The 26,531-nt window shown below is 42.7% G+C and overlaps 1 protein-coding gene across 1 annotated transcript in view; it reads left to right on the top strand.

Annotated features, from left to right (window-relative positions):
• Positions 1-26,531, top strand: part of DCC (DCC netrin 1 receptor) — a 588,079-nt gene that overhangs the window by 526,128 nt on the left and 35,420 nt on the right. The window contains 4 exon segments of the mRNA XM_074995966.1: positions 9,290-9,452; positions 12,518-12,744; positions 17,389-17,505; positions 22,873-23,028. Of these exon segments, the coding sequence (XP_074852067.1) occupies positions 9,290-9,452; positions 12,518-12,744; positions 17,389-17,505; positions 22,873-23,028 (663 nt within the window).

Below are 26,531 nucleotides of genomic sequence, written 5' to 3'. Positions count from 1 at the left end.
CAGACAACCCCAGGGATACAATCATATATATTTTATTAATTGCCACTACTGGATTAAAGGAAAAGGGGAAACTAGCTTTCAAGCACACATCCACACACATTCATGGAAAATACACAATTATTGCACGGCACGTAACTGATTTAGTCAGATTGGTTACGTTCCACAGAAAAGATAGGGATGGAATACTGAACTCAGTAACCTTTCCCAGCTATATTTAGCTAGTTGGCAAATGTGTGTTTCATATTTTAGGAAAAGTTCCTGCAGTTACAAGCAATTTAGTAATGGTATGTTAGACTAAATTGTTTACATATGATTAGTGTCCTACTTTGTACTTTAGAATTTCTTTTTATCAGATCAAGATACGCATGGACTTCAGATCACTTTTTACCAACTACAGCACTGTCAAAAGAAACCTCACCTCATGAGGTAGGGTTCAGATACAAACAATTTTTTTCCAAAACCATTTCTTGAGATTTAAAAAGGCATAAAGCATTTGAAAATCAAGAACTAATAAAGATTTTTGTAATTCCCCTATAGCACGAAGTGAAGAAAGAAGTAACGTAATGGCTTGTTTGGGAGACACTAGACACCTTTGGGGGAAAAGTGCAGAAATACAATTACCTAATGATTACATTTGCATTGCTATATGCCATTTCTGTGAAGCTGAACAATCTTGTTGGATATGAGTCTAATCAATCTGAGTCTTCTTGATTCCAGCTTATTAATATGTGTAGTCTTAAGTCCCTGGGAAAAAAAACCTGTAAAAACTATAGATGTTGCTTAAAGGATATTATTCTGTCTGAAACCTAGGGTGATGGCTATTATTTAACAAGGTGTTGTTTTCCTTTTTAATGGAAACATCTCCAGTGTTTTTCAGCAAGTATTATATCAAGACATGAGAGATACTGCAGTTAAAAAAACCACTTCCTATTACTGTTATAAAGTATCAGTTTGTGGCCTAGGTGCTGGATCTAGGGATGTGGGGGTTCCTGCAGGACTGCCTGGCTTGAAGTAGCTTCAGTTATATAGAGGGTTTACAATTTGCTTCAGTGGTTCTCAACGGTCCTGTTAGAAAAAAAATTGTTCCAGCATCCTTGATTTGATTTTGTAGTTCTGCTTTTTTTTTCATTCTTTTTTTTCATTGTCTTCTTTTTAAGTTCCATGTGCCTTTTCCCATTGGTTGGCGGTTCCTGGCTTCAAAGAGGTTGAAGAAGTTTTGGAGTCCAGGACTTCTTGTGAGGAAAATTTGTGAACAGGGATATGAGATATTCTGAAATTTTAATGGTCTTAAATAATCTCAAACCTTACCTCTACTCAGTACTTTATTATGGCCACATTTACACTGGCAAATTCATCTGGAAGAAGGTGGCACTCTTCTGGAATATCCTGGGAGAGTCTACACTCAAAAAACATTCTTCTGGAAGGAATCCAGAAGAACACAGTATCTCTTACAGAGTCTGCATTCTACTCCCATTTCAGGAAGAGCATCCTCCTCTGGAAGACTCCTACAGAAGAAAGTGTGTGTAGACACTCCATGAGCCACTCTTCCAAAATAACAGTCCACCATGTGCTGGTTAGCAGGAGTGGAGAGACACTCTACACAGCACCCACAGAGCTCTATGGTCCTGGGCTTCAGCTGCCCTTAAAGTGGCAGTGAGTCCCTCAGACCTCATCACGTGAGCAGGGACATGAGTCAAGTGCCAACATGGTCCCATACCCACCCCTGGGGGGCATACCCACCCCCCTGGCCCACCCCCCCCAGCACAGCACACAGAAGCCCCGTGACATGGAGGGCCCATGCAGGAAGATGGTCACAAGGGCACAGCTCCTGTCCCACAACCACACCATGCCTGGAACCCTCTGCATCACGTGGCCATTGGTGCCCTCGACACATCACAGCACCAGAAGGGCCATCCAATGCCACCACGAGGGATTCGCTGGGAAGCACCTGGTGTGTCACACGCCCTGTGGTGGTGTGGGAGGGGCCAAGCTGGAATGGAATGGGGTGGTGCAAATATCTGCCCCCTCCTCTGGCAGGCTGGCCACGTGGCCACTCCCTGACCCCAGGGATACCATGCAGCAGGGCTGCCCCAGCACATGGGCCTGCCTGCAAGTGACATCCAGCACCCACATCTGTGGACAGTGCTGTGAGCCACATGTCCTCAGGGAGCACCTCAGGAATGGACCAGCCACACATGAGCCCCATGCTAGCCACACAGCGACCCCCGTGTCCGGGCAAACCCCCCACCTTCCACCCCATTCCCTGGGGGACTGGGAATGAGGTACTTGCAGAGTTCCATGAAGGGTCCCTTGTCATAAGGAAAACCCACAGCCAGCATGCATTGTCCCACTCACACAGGACCACCTAGTCCCACCAGGCAGGGCCGGCTGTGGGGCCACAACCATGGCTGCTGGGCATGGAGGGGGCCTGGCAGGGTCTAGGGTGTTGGCCTGGCAGGTAAAAAAATATTCATCAGCACCCAAAACACATACACAATGGCAGTCAGGAGGGAGGCCAGCAACCAGGCCAGGACACACAGGAGGGCATGAGGAGGCTGGAGGTCCATGTCTCTGCAGCCCGGGGCTCAGCCATTTGCACTGCCTAGCTTTCCCTGCACCAGGCAGACAGCTCCACTGGCCTCCCTTGGAATGCACAGGGACAGTGACTGGCAGCTAGCTTCAAGGCCATGCAAGCCTGGGGCTCCTCAACATTCACCAGGGCTGATAACTCCAGGGTGCCCCATATAGGCACAGGTAGCATGATCCCCCTAGAAGGGCTTGGTGGCCATGTGACCACAAAAGCGTGTACAGCTGCTGCAACCCTGGGTCCCCAGGGCATGGGGCTGAGAGTGTATGAACAGTTGAGGCCATGGGCTACTTTGCCGCATGTCCTGTGTGAATGAACCATGGCCAACAGACAGACAGCCACCAACATGACAGCAGCCAATCAAAATATGGTAATGCCCTGGCCAGCACCAGCAGGGACCTCTGGTCCCCACCCCTGGCTGCTTTAAATGCTGCAAGGACCTGTGGCAGGAACCAGAGGGTGTGGAGGCTGTAAGCACATACAGCCCTGCGAGACACACCCGACAGGCACCCCTGAGGTGACAAGCATCCAGCCACCATAATGTGAAAAGATCTTCCCCAGGGAACTGGCAGAGGGCAGCCAGGAGGTATGTTGAAGGACTAAGTGCAGGGCTTCCCCCTGGAGTGAGCCAGAGCTCCAGGACCTCCTGGGGCTCTGGCAGAAGAAGGTGGTCATGCAGGACACCAAGAGCCACGGCTGCAATACCCCTGTGTTTGCCCCCCTGGCCACTGGACTCGCAGCCTGGAGCCACCCTGCCTGGACCACCGAACAGGTCTGCTGTAAAGTAAAAGAACTCAGGCAGGGATACATGCAGGCCTGGTGGCCCAAGCAGGCTTCAGACAGCTGTTTCTATTACAAGGAGCTGCAGGAGCTCCTCATGGCCAAGGACAACTCCACACCCAGCAGCCTCATGGACACTGCAGCCCTGGAGTCCCCATCTACCACAGAGGGAAAGACAGGGCCTAGAGAGGAACAGGCTGGACCCTCCAGCTGGCCCAGTTCCCTGGAGTTAGAAGTCCAGTCCAGGGACAAATCATCCAAGGGACGTGTGAGGAGGCACCTGAACCTTGTCTTCAAGCATCCGACTGCGCACTCAACAGGATAGCATGCCTGTGCCAGGCAGGCAGTGAAGATATCCTGGGAGAGGGTGAGGTCGCGGGGGGGGTCCGTGTAGGGCTGCATGAGCCAGGGCTGCAGAGGTATGCCAGGTTGCCCACTGTGCAGAGGGCATGACAATGTCCCCAATGGCATGCTCCCATTAGGGGATGTAGGTCCTGGCCTCCATCCTGTGGGCCAGGGTGGAGGTCCTGAAGATGTGCATGTCATTCACCTGCCCTGGCTAGCCCACATAAATGTTCATGAAGTGGATCCAGTGATCCACCAGGGCCTGGAGTATGATGGAGTGGTACCCCTTCATGTTGATGAACCAGCCACCGCTGTGTGCTGGGACCCTAATGGCGATATGTGTGCCGTTGTTCACCCCAAAGCAGTGGGGAAAGCTGAAGGTGTTGAAACTGTGAAGGCTATATCCATGTCGCTGACACACATGAACCTCCAGAGTGGCACCTGGTTAATGGCTTGGCCAACCTGCAGGGAACAGAGGGCGAATATGCTTGTGGATGTGACCAAGGGTGTCCCTGCCCCATCCCTCTGCCCTGTCCCCCTGCAAACTCTCTGGGCATGTCTTCCCACAGGGCAGTCCCTCTGGAAGGGGGCTTGTGTCGGGGTGAGGTGTCCTGGTTCCCCTGGACCTGGGCTTCCTCTCCCCACTTCCCCACACCCTCTCATCCCTGGTTCCTGAGGGTTCCCCTTGCCTGGCAGACCCTTATTCCCTTCCTGTGCCAAGCCAGGATGCACAGCATGCCTTACTGGAGCACAGCAACTCCGATGGTCACCTTGCTTACCCCAAACTGCTGCCTGATGGAACAGTAGCTGTCCGGGGTGGCGAATTTCCACAAGGCAATGGAGGCATGGCTGCATGTGCATGTCCTGGCATCAGAGGGCAGGGGCAAGCCAGGTGCAGAGCTCCTGCAGCCAGTGCACATCATCCAACTCAGTCAGGACCACCAGGTCCCACCAGTCAGTGCTCTGCAAGAGGGGGAGGGGGAGAGCCAGGATGGTAGCCATCAGGCATAGCTGGGTGATCCTGGGGATCCACAGCTGCTGTGCGTCCATGTTTCTCACAAGTGAGGGTCAGAAACAGACACAGGCTCAGCTTCATTGCAAACAGCTCAGTAGGCCTCAGCATCATGTACATGAAAGGGTTGTTTGAGAGGGGCCCTTTAAGACCTCGTGTATCTGGCACTCCTGGAATTACTTTCTGGCCGTGCAACCCCCATCTGGGGCTTTTTCTGACCCATTCTTTCGAAAGAGGGTGCACGGCTGTGTGGATGTGCTCTTCCGAAAGAACAGGTAGCTCTTTTGGGCTGCACTTTAAGTGTAAATGCAGTCGTCCAGAGGACCGATGTAGTGTAGACTTGGCCTACCTGAATTGCTGTCCTGGTTGCAAGAGAAAAGCTTAAATCAGCCTTTAGCGATTTCCTCAACCACATATCAGTTTCACTCCTACTTCACACGGCTATGCGTGGAACACCACACCTACTATTTGTTTACTATCCTTATAGGAATAACTATTATTACAGTTTGGCTCTCCGTGCTGTCACTCTGTTTTCTGCATCCTTCCAGCTGAATCATAGAATCATAGAACAATAGAGCTGGAAGAGACCTAAAAAAGCCATCGAGTCCAGCCCCCTGTTCTAAGCAGGACCAAACCCATCAGATCAGCCCTGCCAGGGCTTTGTCGAGCCGAGACTTAAACACCTCCAGGGATGGAGACTCCACTACTTCCCTTGGTAGACTATTCCAATGCTTCACCACCCTCCTAATGAAAAAGTTTTCCCTAATGTTCAACCTGGACCTTTCCAACCGCAACTTGAGACCATTGTTCCTTGTTCTGCCATCTGTGACCACTGTGAACAGCCTCTCTCCAGCCTCTTTGCAACCTCCCTTCAGTAAGTTGAAGGCTGTTATCAAGTCCCCCCTCAGTCTTCTCTTCTGCAGACTAAACAATCCCAATTCCCTCAACCTTTCTTCATAAGTCGTATGCTCCAGTCCCCTAATTATTTTGGTTGCCCTCCGCTGGACCCTCTCCGGTGTATCCACATCCTTGCTATAATTGGGGGCCCAGAACTGGACACAGTACTCCAGATGCAGCCTCACAAAAGCTGAATAAAGAGGAATAATCACTTCTCTGGATCTACTGGCAATGCTCCTCTTGATGCAATCTAATATGCCATTAGCTTTCTTGGCTACAATGGCACACTGTTGACTCATGTCCAGCTTCTCATCCACTACAACTCCCAGGTTCTTTTCTGCAAAACTACTACCGAGCCAGTTGGACCCCAGCCTGTAACAATGCTTGGGATTCTTCCGGCCCAAGTGCAGGACTCTGCACTTGTCCTTATTGAACCTCATCAGATTTCTTGCAGCCCAGTCTTCCAATTTGTCAAAGTCAGTCTGGACCCTGTCCTTACACTCCAGTGTATTTACCTCTCCCCACTAGCTAAGTGTCATCCGCAAACTTGCTGAGGGTGCAATCCAACTCCTCATCCAGGTCATTGATAAATATGTTGAATAGAACAGGACCCAGAACTGAACCTTGGGGCACTCCACTAGAAACCGACCACCATCCCGACATCGAGCCCTTGATCACTACCCTCTAGGCCCGACCTTCTAGCCAACTTTCTATCCATCTTACTGTCCATTTATCCAATCCACATTCCTTTAACTTGCTGACAAGAATATTGTGGGAGACCGTATCAAAAGCTTTGCTAAAGTCAAGATACATCACATCCATTGATTTTCCCCTATCCACAGAGCCAGTTATCTTATCGTAGAAACTAATCAGATTGGTCAGGCATGACTTGCCTTTCATGAATCCATGCTGAGTATTCCTGATCACTCTCCCCTCCTCCAAGTCCCTCAAAATGACTTCCTTGAGGAGCCCCTCCATGATTTTTCCAGGGACTGATGTAAGACTGACCAGCCAATAGTTCCCTGGATCATCCTTCTTCCCTTTTGTAAAGATGGGCACTACATTTACCTTTTTCCAATCATCCGGGATCTCTCCCGAGCTGCACGACTTTTCAAAGATAACGGCCAAGGGCTCGTCAACAACATACTCCAACTCCCTCAGAAACCTTGGATGAATTAGGTCCAGGTCCATCAATTTATGGACATTTAGCTTTTTTAGATAGCTCCTAACCTGTTCTTTCCCCACCAAAGGCTGTCCACCTTCATCCCACAATGCGTCACTTATTGCATTAGTCTGGGAGCTGTCTTTGTCCATGAAGACAGAGGCAAAGAAAGCATTAAGTACTTCAGCTTTCCCTACATCATTTGTCACTGGGTTACCTCACTCATTCGGTAGGGGCCCCACGCCCTCTCTGATCACCTTCTTCTTGCTAACATGCCTGTAGAAACTTTTCTTGTCATCCTTCACATTCCTCGCGAGTCGCAATTCCAGTTGCGCTTTCGCCTTCCTGATAACTGCCCTATGTTCTCGAGCTATACGTTTATACCCCTCCCTAGACATCTGTCCCAGTTTCCACTTTTTGTAAGCTCCCTTTTTGTGCCTAAATTTTCCAAGGATTTCCCCATTAAGCCAGTGTGGTCTCCTACCATATTTACTTCTCTTGCTGCGCATCGGGACAGTTTCTTTCTGCACCTTCAATAGAGCTTCCTTAAAATACTGCCAGTTTTCCTGGACTCCTTTTCCCTTCATGGTAGCATCCCAGGGGATTCTGCCTATCAGGTTCCTGAAGGAGTCAAAGTCTGCTTTTCTGAAGTCCAAGGTGTGTAATTTGCTGCTCTCTTTCCTTCCTTTGGTCAGAATCCTGAAGTCTATCATCTCATGATCATTGCTTCCCAGGTTGTCCCCCACCTCTACCTTCCCTATTAGTTCCTCCCTTTTTGTAGTAGCAGGTTGAGCCATGCACAACCTCTGGTCAGGTCCTTCAGCACTTGTACCAAGAAGTGATCCCCAACATTCTCCAGAAATTTCCTGGACTGCTTGTGTACCGCCGTATTGGTCTCCCAACAGATGTCAGGGTAATTGAAGTCCCCCACGATAATGAGAGCCCGTGATCCGGGAACTTCTCCCAGTTGTATAAAAAAAGCCTCATCTACTTCATCATCCTGATTTGGCGGCCTGTAGCAGACACCAACCACTACATCTCCAGTGTTGCTTACACTACTAAGCTTGACCCATAGATTCTCAACAGGCTTTTCTCTCTCTATGTACTGGAGTTCCAAGCAGTCATAGTGCTCTCTTACATACAGTGAAACCCCTCCTCCTTTTCTCCCTTGCCTGTTCTTCCTGAACAGTTTATACCCTTTCATGGCAGCGCTCCAATCATGCGAGTCATCCCACCAAGTCTCTGAACTCTGATGATGAGTTGTTCATGTCTTTTCTCCAAACGTAAGTGTCATTGTCTCTCAGTGTTCTGAGTTCATAGTCTTTATGAGATCCATTAGCAGAAAGAAGAACCAATTCTTCTGTGTAAGTGTCTACAGTGTATGATGCTGCACCCTTAGTCCTCACTCAGGCAAAAGTTCCTATGATTAAAATGGAAATTTTGCTGAATAAGTGATGCAGAACTGGGTCCTCTGAATGGCAAGTATGGGGAATAATTATTTTTCTATTTAAACCATCCAAGAAGCTGTCAGCACAGATGAAAAAAAGTGTTATCCATCATATAGCAATAGCCATAAAACTAGTGACCAAGACTCCAATCTTTGAAGTCAGTGGTATTTGGATCTGAAATAAGAAAAGATGAAACTTGATCATTTGGGGTCCAGTCTTGTGCTCCACTGACATTAATGGACAATGAGGATTCTCAGTCTACCTGAGGATTGAGCTCTCTATCTACTGTTGCATTCCTAGCAATGTATGATAAACAATTTGCACCAGAGAAGCAACATCGATAAATATAATAAAATGTAATGTGTGGCTGCTTATGAACTGAATGGAAATCTGAGAGCTGAACCTTACATTCAGATTGGCTCGTGCACAACACATTAATTTTCCAGTAAATATCAATAGGGACTATACAAAGAATAAAAATGTATTTTTTTTTCAGTTTTTGCTGTTAATAGCAATACTACCTCTTGGTTCCCTGCAAGTGGTTGTCAATTCCCTAGTCAATGCCTTGCACCTCAGTCCCTACTGCTTCAATATTTTCCTGTTTGCTGTACCACTGAAATACAGTGAAGCATAAATTTATCTGCTTTATGACACCATTCTGAGCCCACTGTCTGTCTGCAAAGCAGAATTCACGCACCCCAGACAGGCTTTAAATTGTTCCTTTTTTATGGGTGGCCTCTGAAGGAGAAGGTATGTGTGAGGGAGGTAAATTGTGTTCACAATGTGTCAAGCAATTTGTCTTCCTGGGCATGAAATAAGTAGGCTGTTTCTCATAATCCGTGACCTTTCCTCATTTATGTCAGAGAAGTATTTCTGTGGCATAAAATATCTTTTTTCCTTGTCTCTTTCAACTGGGGACAAAACTTACCCAGGCAATCTGATGGGCAAAAGGTCTGTACCCCACAATCTAACAGTCGCTGCCAACTCTTATTAAACACCACACGTTCTCGTTCTGTTGTTAAATTTTGCTGCTGAAACCCTCTTATAATTTTTTGCAGAACCTCCCATAGGGCAGATGCATCCTCCGCATGGTAGTGTAACACCTCAGAAGAACAGCAACCTTCTCGTCATCATCGTGGTCACTGTTGGGGTCATTACAGTGGTGGTGGTGGTGATTGTGGCTGTGATCTGTACCAGGCGTTCTTCAGCCCAACAGAGGAAGTATGTTGCTGGCAAATATGTGAGCACACACAAAAAAGGGGCCACATTTTTATGTCTTTTCTTGTGTTAGGTTATTGTCTTTTCTTATGCTTGCTTATTTCGAAATATGGCTGCTGTGTACACGTGCTTTCAGACTTTGTCAGACTGGATGGTAACTACATTGTGCTTAGATTGTATGATGCAATGCTTATTAATTCCATTTATACTAAGATATGACCATCAATCTCACTTGTGCAATATCAATCAAAGCCTGAAATGTTCAGAAGCCTCAGGTGCTGACCGCTAGTCTGGTCCATTTAGGTAAATTCAGTGTTCCTAAATCCCTCCAGAGCACAGCAGTGAGTTTGTCCTTCAGAAGCTGTCCAGGTGTGACTCTGATGTGATGCATATGAAGTGGGTAAAGAAAAGCAATAGAAATAAAGATTGCCTTCAAGGTATTATTATAACTGATGGTAGCAAATGTGTACAGAGATAGGAGAAGTTAGGTGGAGACTTAAAGGAAGGCAAAATAAAATTCAGACAAATAAATCAGCAGCCACTCGACATACTCAGTATGTCACTGCAGTTTTCCCTTGGGATGTGTCTTCTGTTTTTTAAGGTTCACTCTGAATCTCCCACCTTAACATTGCTCATTAGCTGCAGCTTATGTTTTTGACTCTTGCCTGCCAGGCATTAGGTTGCATTTGTTGGTGGTGTGCATAGTGGTGGGGAAGATGTGTCATTTTCACACCTTTAATAGTAGCCTGCAGGAAATAACTGAACTGAAAGTGAAATCACTTCTCATTTGTAAAGAGATAATTTTTCTTACTAGCATCTTTATATCAGTTGCACTCCCTTTACTACAGCCAGTTACAGAACTAAAAGTGCAGACAACAGTTATATTTATGATGCTGTTGGGGCAAATAGGGGGAATTGTAAAGGGTTTCACTGAGTTTCCCTTCTATTTATTTGTCTACAGCTGCAGGGAGAAAGAATCCCTATCTCCTGGAAAAATTATGATATAGTACAGTAATGGGTTTAAATCAAAGGCAAAAAGCTGTTCTCCTGCAGGGGATGAAACATCCTTTCCAAGGTCTGATGCTAATGAGTTATCAGCTATGTCTTCACTTATTTGCCTCATCCAAGCTGTTTAGGATAGTGTCTGCATAACGAGATTCAATGCTCCAGCAAAGTGGAATGAGTCATCTTAAAAGATTCAGCATGTACTGTGTCTTACTGCATTCCACAAGGTGTACTGTATAATATCATAATCTCTCTGTGTGTATTGCACAGTTAAAGAGTAATGAGCAGTACATCTTAATTTTTAATTCAATTACCAAAAGGACATTTAAGATTTAATAGTAGCATCAGTCTGCACCATTTCTCTTCAAAGGGTTTTATAAACAAATTAATGTTCATGACTCCCATGCGAGATAGCTGCACTAAGTAAATGTTATTCCTTTTATTGATTGTGAACCAAGGCACTGCAGCTTGACCAAGTAAATAAACAGCAGAGCAGAATTAGAATTCAGGAGTTCCTGGCTCAATGGGCTTTGAATTAAGCCTGAAATGACTTGGTAGATGTATAAAATACATTTTGGGGTTAAGTATCGGAGGGGTAGCCGTGTTAGTCTGGATCTGTAACAGCAACGAAGGGTCCTGTGGCACCTTATAGACTAACAGAAAAGTTTTGAGCATGAGCTTTCGTGAGCACAGAATCACTTCATCAAATGCTGGACCAGCATCTGATGAAGTGAGTCTGTGCTCATGAAAGCTCATGCTCAAAACTTTTCTGTTAGTCTATAAGGTGCCACAGGACCCTTCGTTGCTATTTTGGGGTTAATAACTTCTGGGGCTTGACAGGAGTTGAGAGTGCTCAGCATCTGTAAAAATCCAGCAGACATTTTTCTGATGAGTATGTGTGCACCCTAGTTTAAAAATTCTGGCCTCTTCAGGGTATACCTCGCTTTCCTCATCTGTAAACTGAATTATATTTATCCACTTATATAAAGTTTTTTGAGACCTGTGTAGAAAAAATGCTATGTGAATGCTCAAGCAGGTTTTTCTGGAAATAATACCATTAAAAATAAAACAGAGGGGCTGCATGTTTTACATATTTTTAGATCACTGAAATGAAGTTTAAATAATGCATCTCCATTGAGAGTTTTTAGAGAGCTGTAAAAGAGAGCTCTTGATTTATATTTAAATTGCATATGTTTTCTTTACCAGAAGATGCACATATATAGATGAATGTGTGCATGTGCATATTTTATGTATTTTATGTATATATACACATGGTCTATGGTCCTTTAAGGATAGAACATATTGTAATGAATATACATAAGGAGGGAAGTTAAAGTTGCTCTGGGATATATCCCTTGGAATTTCTTAGCTTTTGCGTTCTAAAAATGTTTTAATGTACTTTTAAGAAATATAATGTATACTTTCCTAATTTAGGAGAAGTATGAGACCTACAGAACACTGCAGGAATATATTCTGCACTATTCAGTTGCTGTTGCCACATTTAGTTGAATCAGAAATTATGGTCTTCCCAAGAGGAACTTCACCATTCCCCTATTGTTTCTGGAAAGAATTTTTCTCCAATTGCACATCAGCTGGTGCACAGATGACCTCCCTGCTGAGCTGCAACGTCCCACCCTGAAGCAAACAGCAGTATATCCTGTCATTTGCCCCTTTCATTCATCTACTTAACATATGGTCTTTGTGCAATACCTTATGTCTAGTTCTAAGGAGTTGGCAAGAGACCTCTTCTGGAAGTAACACCAGTGCCACTTCAGAGACCAATAAGCAGCTGGTGCCAGGCAGTCAGACACCTGGTAACCTCCCAACCACCCATGCCCTGTGGATTTAACATGTCATTGCTATAATATATTTATCGCCAAGAGGTCTAAAGGCATAGCAGTCAGACCAAAGATAACTGGTTCCTCTGTTTTATAGGATAAACCCAAAAGGATTCTTCTGTTGCATAACCTGAGGTCCCACAAAAAGAAGATCACTTAATTTAAGGGGGTTTTGCAGGTGTTCAAGGACATTTTCTCACCTTTCAATCTTGACTTTTTCTATAGAAAGCGTGCTACCCATAGTGCTGGGAAAAGGAAGGGCAGCCAGAAAGACTTGAGGCCTCCAGACCTCTGGATACATCATGAAGAGATGGAGATGAAGAATATTGAAAAGCCATCAGGTTCTGACCCCTCAGGAAGAGATTCGCCAATGCAGAGCTGTCAAGACATCACACCAGTCAGCCATAGCCAGTCTGAAACACAGCTGGGCAGCAAGAGTGCCTCACAGTCTGGTAATATCACCCTATTGTTCTCACTGAATGTTAGAGTTCCAGCCTGCCTGGAGCTGTTTCTAACTACAAACTTCTATAAGCATATGTAAATATTTTCTTGGGTGTGGGGTAGGGGGGAACAGAACAAGGCAGTCAGTCAATAAATTTGGGTGCTCTGGTCCAAATGTGGCTCAGCTATACCAGATGTGAGAGAGAGAGAGAGAAAGGTGTTTCTAAGCATTGTATACAGGTATGCCCCGTGGCTGGGAAGTCTAGGCCCTGAAAAGGGGAACAGCCAGCAGAATTAAGCCAACACTCTGATGAAATGTGTGATGTAGAACAGTAGAGCAAAGGGAGCAGGGTCCAGTGATTCAAAGTGTCCCAGGGCTCCTGATTTTTGGAGCTTTTAGAGTAAACACTGTCAAGCTTTTCTTTGCAGACATAAACACCAGATAGGAAGAAGGGCTTTCAAAAACTGGGGGGTCCTTTCCGAAGGTGCTGTCTCCACGGGTGGCACGCGATTCGAAAAGCCGCACTTTTAAATCGCCGCAGCTGCCATTATGTTAATGAAGTGCTGCATATTCATTGCAGCGCCCTATTAGCATATTTCAAACCTGCTCATTAACATGCTCCTTTCGAAAGGAAGGGGCTCGTGTAGACCCAGCCAGTCTTAATAGCGCCTATTTTGAAATAGTGATTTCAAAACTGGCGTTATTCTTTGTGGACTGAGGTTGAGCGGAATCAGAATAACACATACACTATTTGAATTTTGATTTCTATTTGAAATAGCATTGTATGGTTGCTGCCAAACTTATTTCAAGATAACTGCTGTTATTTCAAGATAACTTTGCCATGTAGATACAGTCTAAGAAATGCATTAAAAATCAGTAAAAAGCATCAAGGAGTCTTGTGACACCTTAAAAGCTAACAGATTTATTTGTACATAAGCTTTGATGGGTCTTTGCAACAAGACTTCTTGGCTACATCTACAGTACAGTGATCTTTCAAAAGAAATCCTTCCGGAAGATCTCTTCCAAAGGAACTTCTTTTGAAACAGCATGTCCACAAACAAAAAAAGTGGATTGAAAGAGTGATCTGCTCTTATGAAAGAGAGCATCCACACATCCCCTGATCTTTCAAAAGAATGGGCCGGGATCAAAAACTCAGGTGCAATGAGGACTGCTCTTTTGGGGAAAAAAAAGGGGGCCATGGAGCATCTACATGCATTTTCGTTCTAATGAAGCTTTCGAAAGAAGATGCTCTTCCTGAAATGGGAGTGGAAGAGTGCTTTCAAATGGAACACCACGTTCTTTCAATTTAATTTTGAAAAAACACTTTTTGTGTGTAGATGATCTGCTGGATGTCCCTTCTTTCAAAAAATCTTTCAAAAGAACTTGCTAGTGTAGACACAGCCCTTGTTGTTTTTACAGATAGAGTGTAGCACAGCTACCCCTCCAAGACTTGTCACTGAACATCAGGAGAGCCATAATAAAATTAGGAGAAATTACACTTCTGCTTCGCTATGGTGGCTCTTGTCTGGCATAACAGCATGACTAGAATCCATGGTAGTTCCCAATACTTGCTGACCAGTACGTATGATGAAATTTAGATCTGAAAAAAGGAAAAATCACTTGTTTCTTCAATTGATAATTCAATTCTATTTTATTCAGCATTGGTAGGTTTTAGCTTATCATTATCAAATATTTTCAGTTGCTTTATGGATAAAAATGATTTTTTTCAATAAATCAATTATTAAGCAACTTAGCAGTGTCTGCAGAATAGTATATTTCATTTTTTTCCAAAATGGTGTGCTACTTTCATAGGCTTATAATTAGAAGAACATGCATCATGTTTGACTTCTGCTCCATTCTAACATGATGGGCTCAGAACTTCAGTTGGAAACCAATGTGATAGAGTGTGTCTGCATGGTTGGTCAATTAGTACATCTACTGACTGGTATATGGACCTTAATGTATACGCATTGGCTGCATCTATGTGGGCAGTTTCTATCAACAGAACAGAACAGCCCTTTTGTCAACAAAACTCACTGAGTGTCTACATAGCTAAAGCGCTCTGTCGAGAGTTTGTCGACAAAACTCGGCTGTTCAGTCAACAGCGTTATCCCTTGTCCTGATCAGAATAGCGCCTCTGTTGACAGAGGTTTGTCAACAGAGTGCCCATGTAGAGAGAGGGCTTCCAGTTCCCCTGACAACCCTGTTTACACAGCTTCTGGTCAGCGGTTCTGTTGAGTGAGGGCAGGGCAGTGTGGTTGCTCTCTGCGGACAGTGTAGATTGCTCTTTCGATCTGCTTTTGTGCATAGACACAATCTGTTGACGGAGGTACTGCTGAGGTTTCTCTGTCAACAGTGACTTCTGTCAACAGAAGCTGTCTGTGTAGATGTAGCCATAGTATACTACTGTATTTTTAGAGTATAAATGCAGGCTCCACAAGGTGACCACAGCAGGCTAGCATGATGCACTGTCACATCCTGGCTTGCCGCGTGCCAAGTGTCTGTGTGGACAAGCCCTCACTTTACATTCCACTCTAGGGCAATCTCTTGGGAGGACGAGGGGCAGAATGACAGAGAGAAGGCAAAACACAATGGAAAACATTAGATATGAAAATTAGAGCCAAGAGACAAAGCAATAAAAAAAGAGTTTCACCACTGAGATCAGAATGTAGTGCAAAAAGAAAGAGAAACTCTAACACAAAAAATGCGATTGAATAGTAACAGAGAGGAAGCCGTGCTAGTCTATACACTATCAAAACAAAAAGCAGTCAAGTAGCACTTTAAAGACTAGCAAAATAGACCATGTCTGAAGAAGTGGGTCTGTCCCACAAAAGCTCACCTAATAAACTATTTTGCTGGTCTTTAAAGTGCTACTTGACTGCTTTTTGTTTTGATAATGCAATTGAAGAATAGCATATAGGCAGTCTAGCTTCTCTTTTTTGTCCTTATTGTCCATTCCACAACAGGGGCTTCCCTTTTACTAGAGAATTGTTTTTCTTTTCAGAATGAAAATCTCTGGTGGAGAGGAAGACAAGTAACATATAGAATCAAATATAAGCGTATTTTGCATGAATTTACAGTGGGTGCATCACTCATGAGTGACAGAGACAAGTTAGTCTAGAAAATTACACAGACTGAGTCTACACTACAGTGATCTTTTGAAAGATGGTCTTTGGGAAGGTCTCTTCCAGAAGATCTTCTTTTAAAAGAGTGTGTCCATACACAAAAAAGCAGATTGAAAGATTGAAAGCACATCCATACAGTCCCCACTCTTTTGAAAGAATGGGCCAGGAATTGAAAAATCTGGCACCATGAGGAATGTTCTTTCGAAAAAAGGGCCTATGAAGCATCTACACATTCTTTTCTCTGAAAGAAGCTTTTGAAAAGAGGTGTTCTTCCTGATCCAGGAGCAGAAGAGGGCTTCTGGAAGAAGAGCCACATCCTTTCAATTTTATATCAAGAGAGCACATTTTCTGTAAGGACGCTGAGCGTGTTCTTTTGGAAAAGGGATGGATTTTCTGAAAGACCTTGCTAGTCTAGATGCGGCCATAGAGTTTTAAATAATGCAGATTCTTTGGTGATGTATGTGGTGCTAAAAGCTTAGATTTCTTCAGCTGGTACTATTATACGTATGTCTATTCCTTATTTACTCTAAGAGATACAGGCTTTAGCGTGAAAGAAATCGCAGCCCTAAGGAGAATTTCAGCCTTCTAAAGGGATCTAAAATCCATATGTTACTGTCAAAGTTTTAGCATTTGATATCTTACATAGTGAGTTCTCTTTTCATTTGTAGTGGATTAGCATATGGAGGCCCCAGTTTCATTGCCAAGGCACTGTACAAGTATATGTATCCCATCTGCCCATGGGTATGGGTAGCAATGAGTGTCAAGTTCAATATCTAGTGGTTTCCCTTCAACAATGCAATACAAAGCTATCTTGAATCCCCAGCCAGTAACCTGAGACAATTACATACCTCCCAGGACAGTACTTTCCCCCTCACAAACACAGAGTCTCTATGTAGAAAAGACACTTTTTCTAAAAGGAGGGAAATCACCCAGACTTTGTTTGGAAAAACACCACAAACAAGGTTCATAAACCAATGATGAGCAGAAGACTCATTCCTAAGTAAGTTGAATGGTTTCCTTTTCCCTCTGCTTTTTAATTCTAGCAGCCAAAAGCCCTGTAACATGCCCATCCTTTTTCTGCATCCCATGCACAATTACTGTCCTTGGTCAGGGCAGACCCAGAATCTAGATGCAGAATTCCAGACTTCACCTCCCACCCTGGGTGCCAGCATGAGAGAAATAAGCCACTTTTACTCATGCAGCTGCCTGGGCACTCTCTCACTACTCCTTTTCACTAGCCACCATGTGGGCCGATCAACCCCCTCCATCCCTTTTTCACCAGCCGTTCGGAGGACAGATTGTCACAACTTACTGCCAGCTGCTCACCAGTCCACCTGGATATCTTGAGGTACCAACACTTAACACAGCTCTCAGTGATTTCAGCTGTTAGTAGGAGAGCCTCCCTGCTTCTTCACATTGGGCAGTGTCATGCCTCCAGAGATAGTATCCTAAAGCAGGTCTAACACTTAAACTTAGGTATCAGTGATTTCATCTCTGTGGTATGTAACCCCTTTTTTGCTTTTCAATAGGTCCTGATACAGAGGATGTGGGAAGTAGCATATCCACGTTAGAGCGCTCACTTGCTGCCCGCAGAGCCACACGTGCCAAGCTCATGATTCCTATGGACTCACAGCCAAACAACCCTCGTGAGTATTGCATCCCTTACTCCCTCTTACACTTTTAGGTGAGAACAATAGAATATCTTCCATCTGAGAATCTTAAAGGATCATGCAAATATTTATCAACTAAGCCTCATAACACAATTACAGTGAGTAGCATTAACTATATTTTACATAGGAGTAAACCATGGCTTGTCAAGGTTTCCCAATGAGTCAGTACCTGGACCAGAATCAGGAAGTCCTAGCTTTCAGTCCACTGCTCTAACCATTAAACCACACATCTCTTGAAGGTCTGTCATTTTATTTCTAGTGTGTAGAGAACTTGGGGACATGCAATTTATAGAGTTGTTTGTACCATGATTGTTGCTGTTCTTTGTTATAACATTTAGCAAACAGAGGAAGAAAATAGATTATTTAACTGTTAGTTAGTAGCCACAAAGAGATCACCACTGAACAAGACACCGAGATAAAGATAGTCTGTAACCAGAAGACTTTACAAACAAATCCGGAAAATGAAGAAAGCAGTAGTCACTCAGATGTCCATAAGATGGAACTGTATGGCCATGGCCACACTAGCCCCTCCTTTTGGAAGGGCTATGGTAACGCGTAACTTTGGAATGTGCTAATGAATCACATTCAGCGTATTAAGCTAACTGCATTTGTGTAGATGTGGATTGTTTAGGATTTTTCCAGACCAAACTCCAGTACTATCATCAGAATTGTCTGTGCAGGGGCAGCACTGAGCTGTCTTCCAAGGCTCACATGGGCATAGGTCACATTTCTGTCCAAGTTCACCGGAGGTTTGTAAGAAATGGGACTTCTTTTATCAACATTAATTATGTAGCTGGAGTTGACATACCTTAATTCCAGCTTCCACACCATCTCCACTGTGGAGAAGCAGGAGTACCGGCACCAGCACAGACACCATGTGAGTTCAATTTAGTTTGTCTGGACTAGACATGCTAAATTGAACTCTGGAAATTCAACCAAGGCAGCGCTGCTCTTCCCTGTAGTGAAGGTAGTATAGTAGACTTCCCAAGTATGTGGTAATCTCAAAAGAAATGCACTCTTTATGCCTAAATGCAGTCCCATTTACGTCAGTGGAACAACTCATATTACAAGGTAAGAATTGTCCGTACTTAAATATACTGGCCGTGTCTACAGTAGCCAAAAACTTCGAAATGGCCATGCAAATGGCCATTTTGAAGTTTACTAATGAAGCGCTGAAATACATTAGCATGCGGGCGGCCGCAGCACTTCGAAATTGACGTGGCTCGCCACTGTGCGGCTCGTCCAGATGGGGCTCCTTTTCGAAACGACGCCGGCTACTTCAAAGTCCCCTTATTCCTATCTGCTCATAGGAATAAGGAGATTTCAAAGTTGCTGAGGTCCTTTAGAAAAGGAGCCCCGTCTGGACGAGCCGCACGGTGGCAAACCACGTCAATTTCGGAGTGCTGCGGCCGCCTGCATGCTAATGAGGCGCTGAATATATATTTCAGCGCTTCATTAGTAAACTTCGAAATGGCTACTGTAGACACGGCCAGTATATTTATGTACGGACAATTCTTACCTTGTAATATGAGTTGTTCCACTGACGTAAATGGGACTGCATTTAGGCATAAAGAGTGCATTTCTTTTGAGATTACCACATACTTGGGAAGTATGAGCCACTTCCCAACAGCAGCCACTGAGGCACAAATCATTCTTGGGAACTGTCTCCTTTTTTAGGCTGTCTCCACTGGTAGACAATACAGTCTTTTACACAGCTGGCATTTTGGCCTGGCAGACTATTCATTAAGGGGACGTATAAACATAAAAAATGGAGAATGCATAAGATAAAAATTCAATGGATTGGATTCTGATCTCATTTGTTCCAGAAAAAAATGTGAAGTCACATCACTGAAATTGATGGGCATTATAATCCTCTTTCTCATAGTAGAATTACACCACAATAACTGCACTGGCCACACTACTGTTACGTCTGATTTAACCTGGTGCCAACAAAGATGAATAAGGGCAGTGAGGCCAAATTTGCATACTTTTTAGGCTGGGTTGTAAAGAAATTGTTTTCCCATTAAATTAAAGTGGTATGTTTTTGAGCCACTTTACCATATCTGACTCAATATTCTTACACTGAGAGTGATAGGAGATAAGCTGTAGACAGGACTCAAGAAATGAAAGCAGATAATTATTCTGGAGAAAAATAAACATATTAGCAGTGTTAAGTGGCATAATAGAAACAATTTATGTTCATTTTAAAAAGCACAGAAAAACATAGCATTGTAAGGGAACTTGAGAGGTCATCGAGTCCAGTCCCCGGCACTCACAGCAGAACCAAGCACCATCTACACCATCTCAGACAGATGTTTATTTAACCTGCCCATAGGTATTTGAAAGCTGTCATCATGAAATACATTTGTGGCCCCACCTCGAATCAGACACACAGCCTCTAGTTTACAAGGCTAGTGACCTAATCACTGATCTATGAATCAAAGGAGATTGTGGGTGAAACTGTCTTGTGTTGGAGTGAAAGGGCAAACATTAGTAAGTTTCATGATGGTACAAGCAAGGCTCTTTGCGGCCATCGTTGTTATGGAAATGTAGCCATGATGACTCTCTTAAGTCTCTCAATTCCTCCATAGAAAGGCACTAAACTGGACAAAGCAACTGAATGGGGTTTCATGTAGTCTTGCAAACGTCTGATGATGCTGAAGTCAGAGTCTCAGAAGAGCTCTGGTTTGAGCTTACTAATAACAAAAAACAGGACCCACACATGGACAAAACTGAAAATAATTCAGTACATTTATTTCAAATACCTAAGCAATACAACTGAACTCACATATGCATACCAAAGAGTGGATGGGCGAACTGAAAATGAGAAAAGGGCTGAAATGTAACTGCTGATATAGAAACCTAAGCACTTTCCTTCTCCCTTAGCATTAGAATTAAAGATCTGGGTTTCAATACCAAAGCTATGTTTGTGAAAGAAGCTATATCACAATTTGTTTTATCAAAATGATAATGAGTTAAGGAATAAAATCTTGGAAAACAGGACATTTGAATTCAGAGTCTTATCTACTGGTGAAAGATGTATGCCCCTTCTCAGCATCAACAGAACATATTTTCTGCATTTTCTGGTGGGCTTAGTGAAAATGATAAAATAGGATAGGTTCTGAGACAACAAATAACTTGAAAAAGGCGTTCATCATTATGTAAGAGCTCTTAAAAAAATGAGGCAGAAAAATTTTGTCTGCTTACCCCAGGGACTAGAACATTATGTTCTTGTGATTTGCCTACAGAATTCCAAAATATTCATTTTTATAATGCTTACATCTGTATGAGGAAGAAATATGCTCATAGAATAGAATAGAATAGTACCTTTGAGGTGGGATTTGTTCACTGATTTTAGTATTTTTCCCAAATATTAGAACAAATTCATGATCTCAATGATTTATACTTAAATAAAAATTTCATAGGATGGAGTGAAAACTTTTAGATGCAAAAGGGCAGTGGTTAAGGAGTGCCACAATTTGATGAGGGAACTTGTGCTTTCAAACTCCGAAAGCATCAGTGTCAAATACAAATTTAATTGTTGGCAGGCTGTGTCAGAACAAATGACTTGTCATGCTTTGTCATATTGCAGAGATTTGTTGAAAATGCTTGAAGCTATCTTTTCCCTTAGCTGCTCTACATAAATATAATATTACAGTGACTATTAAGATTTTTTTAAATTCTTATTACCTGTTCCCTGGAGAAGAATGAAGAAATGGACTTCAGTAAATGTGTTGGGCTTTTTATGACTCTGTACAGAGTGAATGTTTTTGCAAGGCATTAACAATGTTATAAGCAAGAAGACTATTATTTAACTTTTACATGAATGAATAATATGATTTCACAGATACATTTAAATCTTTGAATAGTAAGAATTCTATTCCAAGGGTATGTCTTCACTAAGTGGAAGATCAGCTGCAGCAGCATCAGAGTTTGAGTTAGCATGTCTGGCAGGAACATGCTAAACCAAACTCAGAGGGCTCCCCTTTGGCACTGGTACTCCTGCTTCTTGCAGTGGAGACTTCTCAGAAGTGCAAATTAAGGTACATTGACTCCAACTATGTAATTAACATAGCTGGAGGTTCATATCTTAATTCAGTGCTCCACTTTAGTGTAGATCTGCCCTAAGGATGGATGAGTTGAGCCCAGACATTTTATAAGTTAATAAAAGTATGATCATCATTTCTTAATAAAAGTTTTGTACGGCTTTACAGTTCCCATTTTCCACTCAAAATACAAGAAATGTTTCATAAGAGTCTTGTAATTTAGTGCTTAAATATGTAATAAGCTTTGACATAACCAATGACTCATTGTGTGACCTCGGGCAAACTGCCCATGTTACAGCTTTGTGTAATATATATGTAATAAGGGCTAGAATTAATAATAATACCTCTTTGGCCTTTATAATTGTTTAGAACTTATATGAAAGGTGCTATATAAGCCAAACGTTAAAATTTTTGGCTGAATCCTGATGTTCCTATTCAATGTTTACTCAGGCAAAATGTATATTGAATTCAATGTGAGTTTCCCTGAGAAGTGCATAAAAACAAATATGGAAATTCAGAATTTGGTCCATTAGTTGATTATTGTTAATTTATTTGTGGCTTGTTCAAAACCAGAACATACTGGAAATCACTCCCAAGGAATCCTGATTTCATTAGATTCTTGCAACAGTTTCCAAGTCAAAGAGGTTCATGTGGTGTGAAGGAGACTTTAAATATTCAGGTGACAAATCTGAGCATAATCCATTGTTTTTCTGTTCTCTTTTTGTTGGTTGTAATTCCCACTCAAACTATTAGCATGAACTGTGCATGCAGAGTGCAGGGCCAATTTTATTTAAACAGATATAAATCAGTAATATTTTTAGTAGCCAGTAAGATCATATCCTGGCCCTTAAAGCCTTAATTCATTCAAGTTTCTTTCAAATATTTGTCACTTGACAGGAAAAAAATTCAAACTTGGCTGCCTAATCTTCATAGATTTAAATAGACATTTTTGTATGTAGATTGTTTCACTAATAAAAGTATTCTTTTGTATGTGAAAATATTGTAGTTACATTAAACATGCCTATTCCTGTATGCAGATGTCATGTACATATGTGTGATATTGTTGTTAGTTTATTAATTGTATTATTGTAGCATCTAGAAGCCCTACTCATGGACCAGGACCCCTTTTATCAGGCACCATAGAAATACATATATTGTGGCTGCAGTTTGAGCATCCAGCTTTAGAAGTGTGGCCATTTGTGGTTTTCTACTGTATCCAGATGTTTAACTTTTCACAAATACCCACGTGATGTTGAGATCTTTAATATTCTCCCTATCTCTCTCCCTTTCTCTCCAGCTGTTGTCAGTGCTATCCCAGTGCCAACACTCGAGAGTGCCCAGTACCCAGGAATTCTGCCATCTCCGACATGTGGATACCCTCATCCGCAGTTCACTCTCCGGTCCGTGCCATTCCCAACACTCTCTGTTGACCGGACCTTTGGAACAGGAAGAAGTCAGTACACTACCTTACTGTTTTTTTGGTGTGGTTTTGTTTTGTTTTGTTTTTTTGTTTTTGTATTTTGTTTTTTTTTCTGATGAAACATGTTGAAGTTGTGTATGTTTTTAGAGGGGAGGGTAATTAATCATTAGAATGAGGGTGGTTATGAATTTTCATTTCCTGGAAATTTTCAAATCAAGACTGGATGGGTTTTTCTTCTAAAAGATCTGCTCTAGTTCAAATCAGAGTTATTTTGGGACAGTTCTGTGGCCTGCAGGAGGTCAGACTAGATGATCTCAGTAGGCCTCTGGTGGCCCTGGAGTCTAGGCAGCTGTGAAATAGCAAGCACAGTGTTATTTTCTTATCAGAATGGTACACCTTAGAGGAAAGCTTAGGAACTAACTTAGAGTTTGTGTACACATTAATTTGAACAAAATAGCCTCTCACATGTTGACTGTTCTCCTCTAAATGTTTTCTGGCATGAGCCGGGAATAAACGGAAGCTCCCTGCAGTTGTGTGATGCACTGTAGTGTTTGAATGTCGTAAGAATGCTCACTGTATTTTGATATATAAAATATATATAAAATGCATTGTGGGTTGCGTTTTCAGAAGATCCTAGGCTAACTCTAAATCATTGGTAACTAGTCTTTAAAGTGCTACTTGACTGCTTTTTGTTTTGATAGTGTATAGACTAGCACGGCTTCCTCTTTGTTACTATTCTAAATCATTGGAAGATTCACATTGACAACTTCTACCAAGATATTACCAGATATGGACCCTTCAGGAAGACTGTAACAGTCTGAAACAATAAACACTCAGCAGGCTAATGGTAGAGCCAAAGGGAAAAACAAAAACAGGTTTACCAAGTACCAAACTATTTCATGTTCCACTGGCCCACCCTTCTTGCCACAGCCTACATTTTCCAGAATTGTATTAGTTAGAGACATATATTGGAGCCCTTTTTGTTCCTATACTAATTTTACAGCTTATAATGATCTTTGGAAAGCATATGCACACTGCAGTTGTCCCTCAGCCTCACCTTCACACTTTATTTTTAAAAAAGCAGCCTTAACATCATGGGCCATATGTTCTAGCCTGTGACCAGGTTTTTGCATGTTAATTAACATTATCCTAATTGGAGAGCTTATACTTTTCTTATAATCCCCTCTATCTTTATTCTATTCTTCAGGATGAATTACTAGCATATTTATCAAAACAAAAAGCAGTCAAGTAGCACTTTAAAGACTAGCAAAATAGTTTATTAGGTGAGCTTTCGTGGGACAGATCCACTTCTTCAGACCATAGCCAGACCAGAACAGACTCAATATTTAAGACACAGAGAACCAAAAACAGTAAACAAGGAGGACAAATCAGAAAAAGATAATCAAGGTGAGTTGTTTTGATAGTGTATAGACTAGCACGGCTTACTCTCTGCTACTATTTAGCATATTTATGTCACTCCATCACATACATTTTTTGTATTCCTGTAAGTCTTTACTGCTAATTCATGGAGAATAAAGCCCATGGGAGGGTTCCCCCCTTCCTGTTTGATTTTTGCTTTCCATCATTATGGTCAGGCCCAGAGGGACTGGCAATTAAAATTTCAGTAGAAGGCTTGTTTGTAGCTATTTTATCTATGAAGCCAGCGTCATTGTCACCTTCATCTCCTACAATGATTTGATCCAATAGAAGGCCAAAAAGTAGATGCCTTTGAAGGCCTGGTTGAAGTGACTAATTCCTGACTGCATGTTTTCCTGTGACAATATAGACCTTCCCCCGATCCCAAAATTACCACAGCTTTAACATACCAAAACACAGGGTGTTCAGCTTTGTGATGTGTGGACACCACGCTTGGGGAGAGAGTTTAAATTTCACCTTATAAGGTTCTGTATATTTAGGGATGAAAGAGACAATTGACAGATTGGAATGTGTGCCTTTATCCTGGAGAATTTTTCAAAATGTGGATGTGCAGGCAATTACACTTCTAACAGGCACTTTGAGAGTATTCAGTGGGGCAATACGGTTCAGGGATGGTATGTTTCCTTGATCTGTTTCATGATATGTTATGTGAGGGATTATATATTTAATAAATTGTCAACAGTAAGCATACGCACCCTTGACTCTCCCCTGTAGACCACTGGACAGGAGGTGGTGTCCTGTCCCCCATATCATTTAGATGGCCTCCCCTCTATGGGGCCTGCTAGTTCAGCTGATATCCTCTGGTCCTTTTTGTGGAAGGACCTCTTTTTTTTTTCATCACCCCAGACCTCTCCTGTGACCTTTCACATCTTTTACTTGCCATCAAGTACTTCCATTCACAAACAATCCTTTTACATGATCCCCAGGTTGCCAGGTTTCTCCCCAGAGGATCTTATAGCCCATCTCAGTCCTCTGGTCCATACCTTACCCTTTTCTTGGAAAAAATGCATTTTGAGCTAAGTCTGATTAACCTGTCCACCCTAGAATCACCCCCAGAAGCAGGTGGTGAGTGCAGTTGAGCATTTGGTTTGGGCTTGTTTAGTTTAGAAAATAGAAGACTTAGAGGGGACATGATAACATTTTTCAGGTACCTAGAAGAGGGTTACAAGGAGGTGGGAGAAAAAATTTTCTCCTTCGTCTCTGACGGTATGACAAGGAGCAGTGGGCTTAAACTGTAGCAACGGAGGTTTTGGTTGGGCAGTAGGAAAAACTTCCTAACTGTCACAGTGTCACGCTTAAACATTGGTATAAATTGCCTATGGAAGTTGTGGAATCTCCGTCACTGGAGGTATTTAAGAGCAGGTTAGATAGACATCTATTAAGGATGGTCTAGATTGGGCTTGGTCCTGCTGTGAAGGCAGGGGACTGGATTCAATGACTTCTCCAGTTTTAGTGTTTTATGTTTTATGTTTATGTTTATGTTCCAGTTTTAGTGTTTTATGATTCTATGATTTCTGTATAGCAGTAGTTGAGCCAAAGCAGAGATTTCTTCAGCTCTCCAACAGGAATCATGAGGCAGTATTCTCAGAATGACATCTTGAAAATCTCTGACTATTTTGCTTTTACACAGCAAAGTAGATGTGAGAAGAATTATCTGTGGATAAATTCCCACACGTGCAACAAACCAGGTGGGAAGTCAAAGAAGACACTGTTATTTTCTTATTATCCATCAGAGATGCAGGACACTCAGCTGCAAAATGTAACAAAAAGAGCTGCCATAAAGCTCCATACACAAAATAATCCATAAGGCAGAAACTATTTTCATGTATTTTGTGTATTTTATAGGTGACATACAGACAAACAGTCGAGCAGTTGCCTAACTCTCTGTAATAACATGGTAGGTTAGCTTTCTTCCTGAATGGACTAGAGTGGAGGCTAGATCAATGTGTATGTGTAGATAGATAGACAGATAGATATGCTGTATATACTGATGCTCCCACCACTAAATAAAGGAACTGGCAGCAATACATAATATGAAAGATCCTCATTGCACATTTCTCTCTCACACACGCAATCAACAGACAGCATTAAACAGCACC

Source organism: Carettochelys insculpta, chromosome 5, assembly GCF_033958435.1.
Source record: "Carettochelys insculpta isolate YL-2023 chromosome 5, ASM3395843v1, whole genome shotgun sequence".
NCBI lineage: Eukaryota > Metazoa > Chordata > Testudines > Carettochelyidae > Carettochelys > Carettochelys insculpta.
The sequence above is the reverse complement of the archived record's forward strand: the minus strand, read 5'-3'. Positions and strand labels throughout refer to the sequence as shown.